The sequence below is a fragment of the Protopterus annectens genome, chromosome 1.part0, assembly GCF_019279795.1.
Source record: "Protopterus annectens isolate FY-2018-M chromosome 1.part0, PAN1.0, whole genome shotgun sequence".
Taxonomy (NCBI): Eukaryota; Metazoa; Chordata; order Ceratodontiformes; family Protopteridae; genus Protopterus; species Protopterus annectens.
In genome coordinates this window covers 1,864,964,555-1,864,979,874 of record NC_056725.1, presented here as the reverse complement: position 1 = coordinate 1,864,979,874, position 15,320 = coordinate 1,864,964,555, and the positions used below count along the sequence as shown (strand labels likewise).

Sequence of the window (15,320 nt, the reverse complement as noted above, 5' to 3'; positions counted from 1 at the left end):
GCAATGGAAGCCTTAACCCCTTTTGGACCCTGGGAAATAGTTTCTGGATCAGCAGAAGAGTTTTTATAAAGACACTTGAGAGTCAGGGACTCTATAATACCTATCTGGCTTGGCTGGTGCAGGGGGCAAAGAATCATGAGATAAGCTGGATTCAGAGAACACATCATCCACAACATCTAGCACAGGCAGAATAGCCAGGGGCCTGTGCTGAGGCAATAAAAGGAAATCCCTGAGCCTTTTCTTGGATTCTGAGTAATCCTGACTTTCCCAATGGAAATGCTCCCTCATGGTATGTAAAGTTTCCCCAAAAGAATAATCCTCAGGAGAGGCTGAAGGGATAGATTCTTCAGCATCAGAGTCCTCATAGGGGGGTAGAGCGTATCCCTGGTCTGAAGAGGAATCAGTGGAAATGGAAACCTGATCAGAGGAATCATAGTCTGTATCCTGCATAGGCCTTTTCTCAGGAGGGGGATGGGAACCCCTGATTAGAGTAATGAGGTCTTCGGCCATTTTAAGCACGTTTCTTAGGCATGGAGGACTGTCCAGGAGAATGCTGTACTTGTTTCTTTGTCTTTAATGGTACTTTTGTCTTGGCTGTTTTTTTAATGGTAAGTTGTGAAGGTCTAAAAACACCCGTAGAAGCTGATGCCTGCTCAGCGGCTCCGGACCCATCTGAGGGATTAGATTCCGTAGGCCCAATACCTTGAGTTTCCAGAGGCCTAGTTGTCTCCACGTGGGAGTCGAAGGCAGCCTGTAGCTCTGAGGTAGCGGGTGTCAGGGGCTGCGAAAGCACCTCACTGAGAACCGGCGACTGGCCTAGAAGAGGTTTTGTCATCGGTTTTGGACCATGGATGCCTGTCTTTATCCTTCTCCTTGCGTTTTTTCGGTATTGCGGTCGTCGGTTGATCCGACGGCATAGTATAATTGAACCTTCGTCCAAAGTAGTGCAAAGCAAAATCAAAACGTCTTTTTATAGTGCGTTTGTTAAATCTAGCACAAAACCGACAACTAGTGACGTCGTGATCAGGGCCTAGGCATGGAATACAGTAAGAGTGGAAGTTCTTATGAGGTATTTGCTTCCCACAAGAAATACAATTATTAACTTTTTCTGACATCGGTCTGAGGCAAGAAAAAAGTTTCCCCAACGGGGTACTTAGCTGTATTGAAGACTTCGGATCTGAAATTCGACTTCGAAAATCTCAGGAGTCGGCCAACCGGCACTTGCGAACTGCTTCTGCTTCGGGCACCGCGTGGCAAGAAAGACTGAAGAAAATGGCGTTGGATGCATCTTATATACCCCTGGCGCACTGACGTCAGGGAAGAAGCGATAGCAACTGACGCCGGACGAAGACTTTGGAACTCTGGCCAACTGCGGGACCGCCTGACAGCAGGATAACCCAAGTGTAATGACTGCAGCAGTGTAACACGATGAACATTTAGGGAGAATATTAAAAAAAGTGATAAAAGATGATCAAAGCAGGCTTTCTAGGAGGACAGAGGGACAACAGACAACTTAATAAATGTGCAGATTATTCAGGATGCTCAAGAGATGGAGAGGATTTGGCTCAATGCTGAAAAAGTTTTCATAAAGTGGGATGGGGTTGTATGTTTATGCTGGCAGAAGTGTGGGCCTTTCTGGGCAGATGGACTTAGATGATTTAGAAGGATGCATCAGGAAGCCACTGCTAGAGTAAAAATATAAGTGAGGCTGTCAAAGGAGCTTACGATTTAAACAGGAATGCTGCAAGATGCCCACTGTTGCCTCCGTTTGCCATGTATATAGAACCATTATCAGACATAAGGTCTTTGAATATTAGGATACAATTGGCATGGTAGAAGTACAAATACAGCACCTTATGCGGATGACATTTTGATAATTACAGCTGACTAACAGATGGAAGGAAGTTATGGGAGATATTAAAAGAGTCTCTAAGAGTGTTTCAGGGTACAAAGTTAATAGAGAAAAAAAAAACTAAAGCCCAGAGACTGAAAAGAATGGAGGAGAGAGGGCAGTTGGGAGACAGTGCAGAGTTCTTGGTAAAAAGGATTAAGTATTTGGGGTATATGAAGTAGTAATCAGATCAGACTGACAAACCAGTATGGCTATGAGGAGATATAGAGGAAGGTTAAACAGCAACTGTAGAAATGGAAGACTTCAAACTTCGAGTTGGACCAGGAAGTTTTTGCTCTACAGATGTATGTGATGTCACAATCTACATATATTGGGAAGGCATTCTGGTGGCTGCCAGAGAATGTGCTAATAAAGAAAATTAAATGGTTATGTAGTGACTTTATTTGGGATAGGGAGATGAGAGAGGAATGCATGGGAATGGATGACAGAGCTCAGTGAAAAGATGAGTTAAAGATCTGGATTTCAAAAATAATCTGCAGACTTGCTAATACTTTAAGGTTGGTCAACATGGAGTATAACACAGATTGGAAAAGGATGACATGGGGGAGAGAGAGAGAAGTAATGGAAAATGAAAGGAGATATTAACTACATTACTGAAGGCCCCTTTGGCAGACTTAAAATTGAAGTGGACCAGGGAGATTCAGAAACTGGTTAGGAGGAGATGGAAGGAAAGGATGATAGTGGCAGGGGAGGTGGTGAAAAGGCATGTTGTTGAGGAATGGCCTACGGAGATAGGGGAAGAGGCAGGACAAGGTTAAGTACTGGCTGCAAATTATTATAGGTGATCAGGTAAAAAGCTTGGAGACCATACAAGATGAATTCCACCTTAGAGATGTGTTGGAAAGGGATTATTTGGCAGTACAAAACAGATGGAAACAGAAGGACAAAGAAGTGAGAGGGGAAGGAAATATCCTATTTATAGTAAGATATGGGGAGAACAACCGGCAGTCTGATAAAGTTAGGGGAAAATGCATTAAAGGGAATGTCAGTAAGAGCTCAGATAAGCACAAAAATAGCTGGGAAAGAGAACAAGGAGTAACAACTGAAGAAAGTGAAAGGAACAAGATGACAAGTCTCCCAAGATATGCAAGTAATGCAAATACGTTTTAAATATTTGCATGACAGTGTCTCCACATATATTTTTATACCCCACATATATTAAATCAAATGTTTGCTGGAGCAGCAGATATATGCTGGAGATGAAAAATTGTAGAGAAACCTAAAGACAAATTTTTTCAGGACTACAGAAAACTAGAGGGTTTTTTTTGTTTTTTTTGAGACTTGAATAGGACATTAACAGAGCTGGCTTTATCTGAGAAGGAGTTGACGCTTAAACTCTTGCTGTTAGGATATGAGAAGACCATAGCAGAAGATAGGATGTTAGTGGGGTTATTAATGACAACAGAGATGAAAGCGATCAACAGAAAGTGGAAAAAGGAGGATGCCCCAGAGATGGAGGATGTGATTGACCTAACGAATATAGTGGAAAGGCAATCCTTGTGGGGGGGGGGGGCAGATATCAGTAAGAGAAACTTCAGAATATGGTCTAAGTGGAGAGAGAAATTTCTTGACTGGAGGTGGAGAAGTAAAACTTGGATAAATCTGTGGAATGGTTTGGTCATGAGATTACTGAGATAGGAGATTAATGGCCCTTCAGACAGAGATCTTGAGTGATGGATGCATGAAATTGCGAGTAAAATTGGAGAGAGTAAGTGGAAGAAGCTTGGGGGAGTGTTTGTATATAGTTCAAGTTCATAAAAAGCAAAAATGGAAGTTAATGGGGGTAAACAGACCTATATGTTGTATGATATACAAGGTGCTCATTTGATTAATGGAATAAGAATCTCTTGAAGAAGTGGCTATTATAAAGCCTCCAGTTTGAGCTATTTTGCTTGTATCAAGGGAAGAGGATTAACCGGTTATGTAATACTTGTGCATGCATGAGAATTGTACAAAAATATGTACATTTCCATTTTATGTCATTTGGTTATTTAAAGCATCAACTTCAATAAAAGAAAAAAACTCATACAAACAACATTCTTAAATAAAGAACCCAACAACAGCTACATCAATAAAACCTAGAAACATTAGAATAACAAATGTAAACCTCTAACCCTTATAACACAGTGTACACGTGTATTTGCTTATATAAACCATGCACATGCATAAAACTCATGCTTCCCTCTACTTTACTGAAGGACCAGCTATATTTTCAGCTGAAAGAAACAAAACCAGCTGATGCTTCAATCAGAAGAAATAAGCAAGAGAGGTTTTTTTTTTTTAGGGGACAATTTCACCAGTGCCCTCACACTTCCCCCTTACTTATATACCAAGTCCATTAGCTCACAGTTGTAGGAAACAAAAAACAGAGACAGAAGTCTAAAAGCAGAAACTATGCTAGCAATGATTCCTTGTGGAGAACAATTGGGAGATGTCCAGCATTTGGTGTTCCTAAGTCAGGACAGGTACAATTTTTCCTGAAACAGGAGATTTTCACATCCAGAAGACTTGATGGAGGTAAGGAATGAGGCAATCAGTCACAACTAGTTAGGACTTGAACTGTCTGGTGACGGGGGACAGGTGTGTGTGTGTGTTTAGAACCTTTTTGTCTGCATCCTTGAGGGCATTACTGTCCTCTTTTCTTATTTCAGGACTGCTGCTTTTTCTGGATATGCTCTTCTTCACACTTTTCCATTTCTGCCTCCTACCAAAGGACCACTGCTGTGCAGGGTAACTCTGGAATTATTATTATTACTACTGTTTACATTTGGGATCCGTGGTGGTGCAGTGGTAGCGTTGTCCCCTCACAGCAAGAGGATCTCCCGTTCGATTCTTGGCTGGAGCGCCTTCTGTGTGGAGTCTGCATGTCCTCCTCGCGGTCGAGTGGCGTTCGAAAGACATGCCTGAATGGGCGTGCCTTCGTTGGAGGTTGGGCAACGGGCTGGCACCTCTGCACCATAAAAAAATCTACTGCCAATCATTAGCGGACTGGAGTTCTGCTGTGGCGACCCCTAACTGGGAAAAAGCCGAAAGAACAACTATTTACATTTGGTAACCAGGTAATGTCTGAATGGGCTAAAAACCAAGCCAGTTTTCAGCGGAGACCTGGGGAGAAATGCTCCCCAAAAAAGTTTACAATATTTATACTCAGATATTGCTAGTTACAGTATTACAAAGGATTTCTGTGAAAGTTTACATAAAAATATAGTAAAGTGTAAAATCAAGGGAAAGTAATTAAAATGACCAAATGGCCCTTCCCCACATTCTAGAAAGAGGAACCAAAAAATTTGTTATTTACTTCACAGCTAGAGAAAGGGACTGAATCACAAGTATGCCTTGTAACAACAGTGCCTGAAGCAGCTACTGACTGCAGTGTCTGAAACATCACACACAAACATTATGGTGTGCTTCCCAAACCTTTGTGCTGTTAGCTTGATTCTGGTGGCTTTATCTCTGTAATACCTAATTCTGAACCTCTTCAGCCATGACCTCAATCTGCTTAGAATGTTGCTTGATAATGGGTCATATGAGTCTAACAATTTACAGCACAGAGAGGGTGGCAGAAGTGTAACAGTCTTGCTAAACCTAGAGACAGCTGGTGGAGTAGAGAGATAAAGGCCCGACTATGAACTAGGTTACCTAGTTTGACTAGCAGCTCAGGCTCTTGATGGCACAAGCAAAAAGGGTAGTCAGGATTACTATGAAAGAGGAAGGAGCAAAGTTAGCCCCATATATTCTCTCTGTCCCTTAAAGGAAAGTAGGCGAAACAGAATGGATGCCTGGTACCCGCTGGGGGGGTGGGGTGGGGTGTGAAAGGCATTAGGCTTACCAAGCCACTGATTAGTTGTATCCTCCATGGTTTCCTACTGAAAAGTCACGACTCACAATGCTGAATCCTGACACACAACGAGGAAAAAAAAATGCAGGAGAATGGCAAACATCATCACTCCTTTCCTTTAAGCGTGCCCCCCACCTCTGAGGGACTGGATGGATCGATAATGACTTATATCCTGCACACTTCCTCTGGGCTTGATTATTTATTTATTTTTTTTCTTCTTCCTCTTAACTTTACGGGTCTTTCATGTGAAAAGAATTCTGGAAGACAGACTGACACTAGTTCTCGCCTGGGGTGATATTCTCTGCCGAACTGGCCAAGCATATGTTATCCAAAACAGTCTTATATTTCTATTCCTCCTAATTAACATTTTCACATTAAGAGATTTTACAATAATTACAAAAATGAACACATCATGAAAAAGCATGCAGCTAAAACTAACACTGGAAATAAAATCTTTTAAGGGCAAGAGTCAAGAGTACTCATTCAAAAGGAATTTTAGAGGTTGAACTAACCCAGAAAATTACAAGATATGACCCGAAAGAAGTCTACTTGCAGCTAATTCTCATATTTCGGCAACTCTACTTTAACAGTAATCCCTACCAAAAGTAAAAGAAATCTTAAAAAAAAAAAAAAACACACTCTCTAAAATATGTATGTGTGTGCCTGCATATACACACACACACACACACACACACAGATATATATATATATATATATATATATATATATATATATAGCACGTAATTATGGATGAGACAGATGCTTGCCAGTGGCTTTCTTTTATGCACACCAATCCTTACAATGAACAGACTAATTTGCCAGATCACTGTTAAACAACTGTAGATATGGATCATAAGGAAGGGGAAATACCTATGTTTCAGAGTAACATACTGCAGCTTATTACTGTGGCCATTACTTCTTTAGCTAATAACAGTCAAACATTAAAGATACAGTCAGCAAATGGCTATCTTTGGCAATTTAAATCCATAACAACAGAATGGCAGTCCAACACATTCACTATCTGATTGCAGTTCACATGTTGCTGATCTAGCTTGATAGGAGCAATGTGAATGTGTGCGTGTGCTTGGTGGGGGGTCTAAGAGAATAAAAGCTTTTAATTATGGACAGCTTTTTGACCATATCAGAATAGGTATACTCTACTGAGACAGTGTACATGCAAAATAAATTGCAACTATGATAACAAAATTTCAGAAATACAAAGCAGACAAAATCATATTTTACCTTTCAAATTGTTTTTATAATTTCAAAGCATTCCTATTGCAAATGTCTTCGGATTTAGTTCACAGCAAATATTAACCTACATTTTTTTCCTAAAAGGGGAAAATGCTAACATGCAAAACCAAAGACATGCTCCACTTAATTTAGTATTCAAAAGTAATTGCTTCCAGAATCTGAAATCCTCATGTAAGAACAAACACACATGCACACAAAATTGCAAATAGGAATTCTGAAACCACACTCAATTTTAACATACAGCTGTGTTTTCCTTACACTTAGTCCAATGGAAAATGTATCAGTTTAAATATTTCTATTCACTGATTTTGAATGCCTGGCTTCTCTTCTCATAGGAGACCACTGTCAATCTTGTTTCCATTTGTGCACAAGGAGTTGTTCAAAGTATATGGGATTTTTTTCACTCTCTCCTTGGTTTCGAGTCCATGGTGCTAATATTGTAAGGGGGGGTGAGGTTGCAAGGGACATATCCATTACATAAAAACACTATTCAATGGTTTTGTCAGCTGAAGCTTTGACCATTTTTGCCCAGTTAAAACTTTAATGAATTTGTCCAAGGCTTAATGCAGACTGCCAATGTGGAATATAGGACATGTCTAGAACACGTGCACTGAATTGACACAAGTAAACAATGACCAAAACTCCCTGAAATGATGTGGGTAGTCTGTTGGTGGTCAGCTCAGATCAGAGCTGTATTTTAATCCACAAGAACAGACTGACAATCTTTAATACATTCAGTACCTACGTGCTCTAGCAATGTATGGTTTTATAAGCAATGGACTACAACAGCCTGGCAGGCTATATTACACTCCCATTTCTGTTAGAGGTATGGTACTGCAGTACATGCGCAGACTGCATCTTTATTAGGTCGTAATTACCTCAGAAGCCAGACTTAAGCATATTTCTTCTGAGCATTTTTTTTTCTTTTTGCCATTGGAAACCTGCTATTGACAAAGCACACAGCATTAAAGTGGTTTGGTCAACTTCAGCACAGCGTTGCATTTAAATCCTTAAAGGTTGAATGACAATTATAAAACATTCAGTTGCACAATTTCCAAGTGTAATGTCCCAAAATTTTTACTATGAAAAGTCAAAGGGGTGTTGAGATGCTTTTTATATAAAGGAATGATATTCCATAATGGCAATCTTGCATTATATGTTATTTAATGGGTAGGCATTTATCATTTTGGGGGAGAAAAGCAGAAAATATACACACTATATCTGCATTCAGTTGTCATTACATCCAAAGCGCAAAAAAAAAAAGTTTTTCTCTTCTGAACAAGGAAACGCTCGACCACTGGAAACACACCATGATCAAAATCCCTGCACGTGTGTGGGAGTGCAGGCAATGCAATGGGGATCAAATTTAACAATTAGCTATAGTTGACCCCAATGGTAAAATGGCAGTTTTAGATGCATTCTGCACCCAAAGGACAGAGTATAATTTTCTGAAAGTTTTCCACCCAAGCATTGTCTATGATCATCTAGCTCCCCCTCCAGTTACATTACTGATGTATCAGTGCCCCATACATGGGATAGCCAACTGGCTAATTCATTTCCGCCTTAGAACATCAGGCAAGTGTTAGGCAGTGATTGGTGTTGTGCTTACGGATTTTCTCACTAAGGCCAAATCCCTATAACAATGGCTACGATGTCGACTTCACAGAGGAGGACTGCTTACATTCCCAGGCACATGCACAGTTCACAACTGTATTGGTACACAGTACCAGGAAAGTGACAGACATTACAGTACTTCTAAATGTACAAGCTGAAAGAACTCTTCCACAAGGTAGGCCCAGCCAACATCTGCCGTTTGTCTTCCCCGGGCTAGCCTCTAATATTTCAGTTGCTAATTGAATCCAGACCACAGTTAGGGATTTACCTTTTTATACCACGGAGCTTGTCAATTTCCTTAAACATCTTTTTAGAATTCTCAAAGGGGGAGTGAAATTTGGCCTTTTATACACAGGTACTAAATACAAGATTCTAAAGGCATTTGGAAGAAGTGGCAGCAAGACATGTTGCAATGTGCTCCATTTCCATTAGATGCGGGTAAAAGACTTTGAGCAAGGTGGATTTGTGCAGCACGTGTCAAGGTTATATCTGTAATGAGCTGTCACTATATCAAAAGTCAAAATCAAATACTTCTTTCCTTTACAGGTTTTTTTGTTTTTTGCTTTATCATCAATGGAAATGTGGTATGTCTAATATCAGTGTAAAGCTGAATTTAAAACTTAAGCTGCATTTTGTACCCAGATGTCCACCTATAATGTCTTGAAATATTTAATAACTTGAATTTGAGATGTTGTTATATATAAGCCAGGCAAAGGCATTTAGCAGTTAAATTCTATCACATTGCATCATATTCAGTTTTCATTAAGAGTGGCTGGATAAGACTTCTGTTCACATTGTTAAATATGTCACGTGCCTTAGAACATATCTGTACTGGGTTACCATTACTTAAGGAGTAAAATTATATATATTTCTACTAAACAAGGAAGTAGTTTTTCAGTCACCAGAAACGTGCCACGACAAAAAACTCTGTACTGAGGAACGTAATGTGGTTGGGACAGAATCAGCATTCAGATGCATGCAAATTCCTAATGGTAAAACAGTAATAACAACAGACATTTTGTACAGAGCACTGTAACATTAATTCCTTGTCAGTTTTATTAAGAACTCCAAATGTGGGATTGACAAATGACCCTTCGTATACAGATACTGAATGCAGGACTTTACAGACATCTGACAATGAGCCTGACATGCTGCATTAAACTGATTCCACTGAGTGGGTGTGACTTATGCTCAGGATGGAGAATACAGCACATATTTAGAATTTATCTGTACTGAAATGTCACTTACCTCAGATGTGAAAATAACACACCTCTCTCCCAAACAATGAAGTTTTTGGTCAATAAATTCATGCTATGGCAAAAGGTTCCTATATCAAGGGGGTAATCAGATGGAGTCAAATTTAGCACTGAAATGTATTTAAATCCTCAAGGGTAGAAATGCATCTATTATGAACATTTTGGAATTGGGTGTCCTGGCATACAATATTAACAGTGTAACAAAACATTGCTCTGTACTTCTGCTCTTCAGAAGTATCCATCAGAACCTTAGACTGACATGTTAATACATTTACCTTTCCTAACAGCTTAACCACAGGTTGTATAGAATAGTAACTGCACGCAACAGCCATACAATCTAATCCAATATCTTATTCTCTTGGTATTCCCTGCCCTTCTCATAACACTTCACTTCATCATGAACTAGACATTACTGCAAATTCATATCTCCTATTAACCAAAACATCTGTCTCACAAAGACTGCTTTGTTTAGACAGACTAAAAAATTGTAACTTCCTGTGTTGCTTTTTAATTATCGCCTCCTTCTCTAGTATTGTGATTTATTTTCTTAGTGTCAGAGCAGTCTGTTGATCCAATATCTTCTCTGGTAAATGAACACTGGTTCTAATGTAAGGAAAACTAGGACTGCAGCAATGGGGAACGAAGAACATCTTTGAGCTTTGTAGCATGGCATGAGAAAGTCTTCTCTAGCATCTGGGACCCACTCACATGTGCATACACACATACACACCCACCCACCCTCAGTTTCTGAGGTGTGAAAGTCGTACTAACCATCCAAGCTACAAATCCCACCCCATCCCATATTTTTCCTCCAGAAAAATAAAAATAAATTATGTACTTCCCATTCTAGGCACAAGTGGGTCCAATAAAAGCTACTGCATCATGTCTGTGTTACGGGGTGTTTTCTGCTAGTAGACCAACATGGCATTTCTTAATTTTTTTACCAACTTTATTTATAGTAATTTTAGCAAGGTACCTAAAATGCCATCCTTACTACCATTATGCCCTGGTATTAGCATCTTCCAAGATCTGTGCTATCACTCTCCAAGAGTCAACCTTTTGAAACAAATTCTACTCACCACAGAGGTTCACTCTCCTGTAAAGGCCAATAATTAAGAACTCTCTAAAATCACTTCAATACCTCTTGGCAAATGCAGTACCACACACTTGCACTTTACTTTCTCTTTTTACTAAGCTTATATTTCTGTTTTTTGCAGTCTCTTGCTTCTGCCTACCTTTATGCGCTCAATTACTAACAGTGTTTAGTCATCTCCTCTACATTTTTATATAATCCTAACATTTCCATTGCTTCTGTTATTACCTATATTTGTCTCGTTTATTTATTATAAATCTAAGCGTTCCACTTCCCAAGTGCCACGGTTTTCCACCTCACTACCTATACCTGACATCTGTTTCTTCTGTTTATAATCATATATATTTTCTACTTACCATATGCCCTCATCTTCTACCATTTGTACCAGCCTTGCTTACTTTATCCCCATAACAAGACTATATTACCTTACTCCTCAGTCTACACTCTTCTTTATTCTGCTATATAATCACATGACTACCCATCACAAGCACTGTGTGCCAACTTAATATATTTTACTCAGTCTCTTTCTCAATTTCTAGGTTTTATAATTTGAGAACAAAGCAGCTATACCCATTCTAGTTACCTTTCCTCTATTCATTCTCTTTACATCTCCTTAACAAAGCTAATTACTCTTTTACTCCTTACACTGCCTTCTCACCATTCTGACCTACTTTTAATACTTCTTTAATGACACCATACATATGATAGACATAATTTAAAGTAAATAATGTTAAATGTTGTGACACGGCTCGATTTATTTTATCTTCTTCTGATAACTTCTTTTATCTAGTTCTGGAATGTAGGGGAACTGAAGCGTATCCTGGCAATCAATGGACATAAGGCAGCGACATCAATCAATGAAAGTACACCAGCCTATACTGCAAGATGTGTGCACTCGCATGCACACCTACTGGCAATTTGAAATATCAGTTGACGTAAAACATTGAGATGTTGAAGGAAACTGGACCACATAATACAAGACCCATATGGATGGAGAAAGGAAATGCAGATCCTGGACAAATTGTACCGTTGCCAAAATCAGAAGTGAAGAACCAAGCGCTTTTCCATACTCGCTTGCCATTCCCATTGTAATGAATTTTCTTACAGTGTTTAATTTCTTGCTGTTTGCATTTTGTCCCAATGAACAGCTAGTCCATTTTGGATAACTAACTCTCTCTCTCATTTAATACATCTCACACAAACATATACATAGTTAAAATAAATTTAAAGAACACACCCTTATAAGGAACAATAATTAAAATGTAGCTATTAAAGTTTTTTTTTTTCAATAAAGTTTGCATATATGCAAATCTAATACCTCTAATAACTTATCTGTAAGGTCTGCCTGAATCAGCCAGTTGTAGAGAGCGATGTTAAACAGTTCATCTCTTGACCGTTGAGCTAGTTTTAGAACCTGTTCAAACTGAAAGGAGAAGACACATCAGCACTGATTTAGATTAGTTTTGTAGGGGTCTATATGCAGTTTGATGCAATGACATATAATCCTTTAATATTACTTACATGGCGCCCAGCCTCCTCATTACTCAGCATGTTGGGATCTGAAGACATCACTGGAGGACCTGGTAATTTTGGCACACCAGGAGATTGGGGAGCAGCTTTGCTCTGGTTAACCAACTCCTGAAGGGTATCCGTTATGCACTTATACGAACTTAATCTGTACAGAAAAAAAAGCAAAAAACTAAATTTCTTACAAAAACAAAAAATATTTTCAATCTTCCATTACAATGCTCTATAAGCCTTGGACCAAAGTACATGATTCTGCAGTAAGATTTTGTTAAGCTACAAAATAACTTTCACACAATACAGTTCAGAAGAAAATAATAATCCCATTTATTGTAAAGAACACACGTATGCAGGAGACTAGGAAATCAAGGTCCTATTTCCTTCAAGCTATCTAAAGAATGACTATTATTAGAATGAAGTCTGTTGGCACATTCATGTTTAACAAATTATACCTAAATACTATGTGCAGTTTTATGTTTCTAGGTTTTCACCTACAGACTGCCTCTTGCACATTTCAAAGTGCTATACTACTTCATATGACACCTGACAAATGTTTGCAAATTGAAAAGTACTCATTTTTTTTAAAACTCTGCAAACGAATGACATTAGCTAATGATTACGCACAGCTGTGCTAGAACATTCACTCTAACAGGAGATCACTGAGGAAATATAACTCTCTCTCTTTCGGCTTTTCCTGGTTAGGGGTCGCCACAGCAGATCACCTTGTCCGCTCATGATTGGCAGTGGAGTTTTCACGATGTCGAGTTGCCAGCCTGACGCCCAACCTTGCACAGAAGGCACACGCACTCACTCATGCCTAGGGCCAATTTCAGCGTGTCCAATTCACTTGCAGCATGACTTTGGGGATGTGGGAGGAAACCGGAGCACCCGGAGGAAACCCACATGACCACAGGGAGGACATGCAGACTCCGCACAGAAGACACCCCAGCCAAAGATCGAACCGGACAGCTGCAGTACTAAAACCGTAAAACATGGGCAAACATTAAGCAGATGGGAAAATGTCTGACAGTGACAACACCCACTACAGCAGCAGGACTTTGTCATGAAAGCAATACCTCTAAATGTGATGCATTTACTAAATATTACAGATTGTAAGGACCAGAAACAGTTCCAATGCATGCAAATACTGAGGACTGAATGTGCCTTAGCATGACCATAAAACGTCTTCTTGTACTTAACAGAAAGCAATGCAATTGGCCAAACCCATTTGATATAGTTTGCTTTGCCAAATGTAAACTTTATTTTACCATTCAAGAAGGCCAAAGTTGATATTTATTTGCATTTGTTTACCGAGATGGTCCAGCTGGGCCAGAAGTGCCCATTTTCAGTGGAGTCCCAGGGAGAAAGGCTCCACATTCAAGACATTTTTCCCCTAAATGACTCAGTCTTTCTACTGAAGTATTAGCAGGTTCTTTGATTGACAGAGTAGCTGAAGAAATGAAATCTGTATCAGTCTATGAACTCTAACTGCTGCTGTAGGATGAAAAATTGTGTAGTGGTGCCCTTTTTTAGCACTTCTATGAGCAACAATGAAAACTTTCTAAGTAAAAGCCTTCAAAGGTGTGCGGCAAGAACTGCCTGATAAAGAATAATGTTCAGTACAGAAGGATTAATTATCCACAGAAATCATCACAGGCAGATATCCATCCTTCTGTTCTAACATGCAGACATTTTTGATGTTTGCATAGCAGACATGAACTTCTCTCTCTGTCCAGGAAGCCAATTTGATGACTGCCAAAACAAAGTGTTTGCATCATATTTCATTTTTTTTGTAAGAAAGATTACTAACAGGCCCCAGAGTGGGTGTATGCGACTGTCTTGGGTCTTCTGTTAACAACTCAGGGTCTCCAATACTTTTTAACTTCCACTGATACAGGTAATGGAAAGTGTCATAGCTCCTGGAGATCTAGACTGACTTCATGGCTACAATTTTTAAGGACTGACCATTTCTAAGTTGTAAGAGAGAAAAGGGATAGGACAAGTATAGGGCCACCCAACAAGAGTCAAGAAATTAAATGACCCCTTCTGGTTTCCCTCCTTACACCTCTACTTCCATTACACATACCTCTCTCTTCACTCTGCTTATAACCTTAAAACACCTCTGAATACTACTATAATATATTTCCTCAACATAGTACCTTTAAAGTCAATAATTTAATTGCTTGACTGTCTATGACATTACTATAAATCTGTACATATTACACATTTGCAGTCCTTCAATTATTGTACATTACTGTACATATTATGCATTTGCAGCCCTTCAACTATTGCATAATACTGTTTTGTGATTACTGCTTGTATATTCTACTCCTTTATTTCTTATGTATTATTTTACATTTTATGTTCTGTTGTGTTTATGGAGCTTTTCTACCCGGGCCTTCATTGAAAATGTGTTCGCTTGGCCCAGTGGACTTTCCCAGTAAACAAATGCTAATAAATAAATAAATGGGTTGGCCTCTCTCTCTGGGGGGGAAAAAGTGGAGGAGAGTTTATACTGCAGCAGAGATCCTTCCACTCAAACGTATACTGGTAGAGTTAGTATACTCACCCAACAGTATCACATCTATTGTAAAGATCACTGTTGCAGTATGATTCATTATCTATGGAGAAAAATAGCAAAGCAATTACTATCCAGAATGGGTGGAAGCTGTCACAGTATGGCCTACTGGCTGGAAGTTCAACTTTTAATGCATGGAAAAAAGGGGTGGCAGTCCACATGGCTGTTCCACAGGTATCTGGCAGTGAAACACTTCAAAAGAAGGCTGCTGATGTAGCTGCTGTATTGGTACAGTGGTGTTCTCACTCTGC

At 39.3% G+C, this 15,320-nt stretch overlaps 1 protein-coding gene across 1 annotated transcript in view; it reads right to left on the bottom strand.

Moving 5' to 3' along the window:
* NUP155 (nucleoporin 155) overlaps nucleotides 1-15,320 on the bottom strand; it is a 1,504,248-nt gene that overhangs the window by 377,013 nt on the left and 1,111,915 nt on the right. Inside the window, exons 32-33 of the mRNA XM_044069916.1 lie at nucleotides 12,489-12,642; nucleotides 12,286-12,390 (exon numbers count right to left, since the gene is read on the bottom strand). Of these exons, the coding sequence (XP_043925851.1) occupies nucleotides 12,286-12,390; nucleotides 12,489-12,642 (259 nt within the window). The remainder of the gene's footprint in view (nucleotides 1-12,285; nucleotides 12,391-12,488; nucleotides 12,643-15,320) is intronic.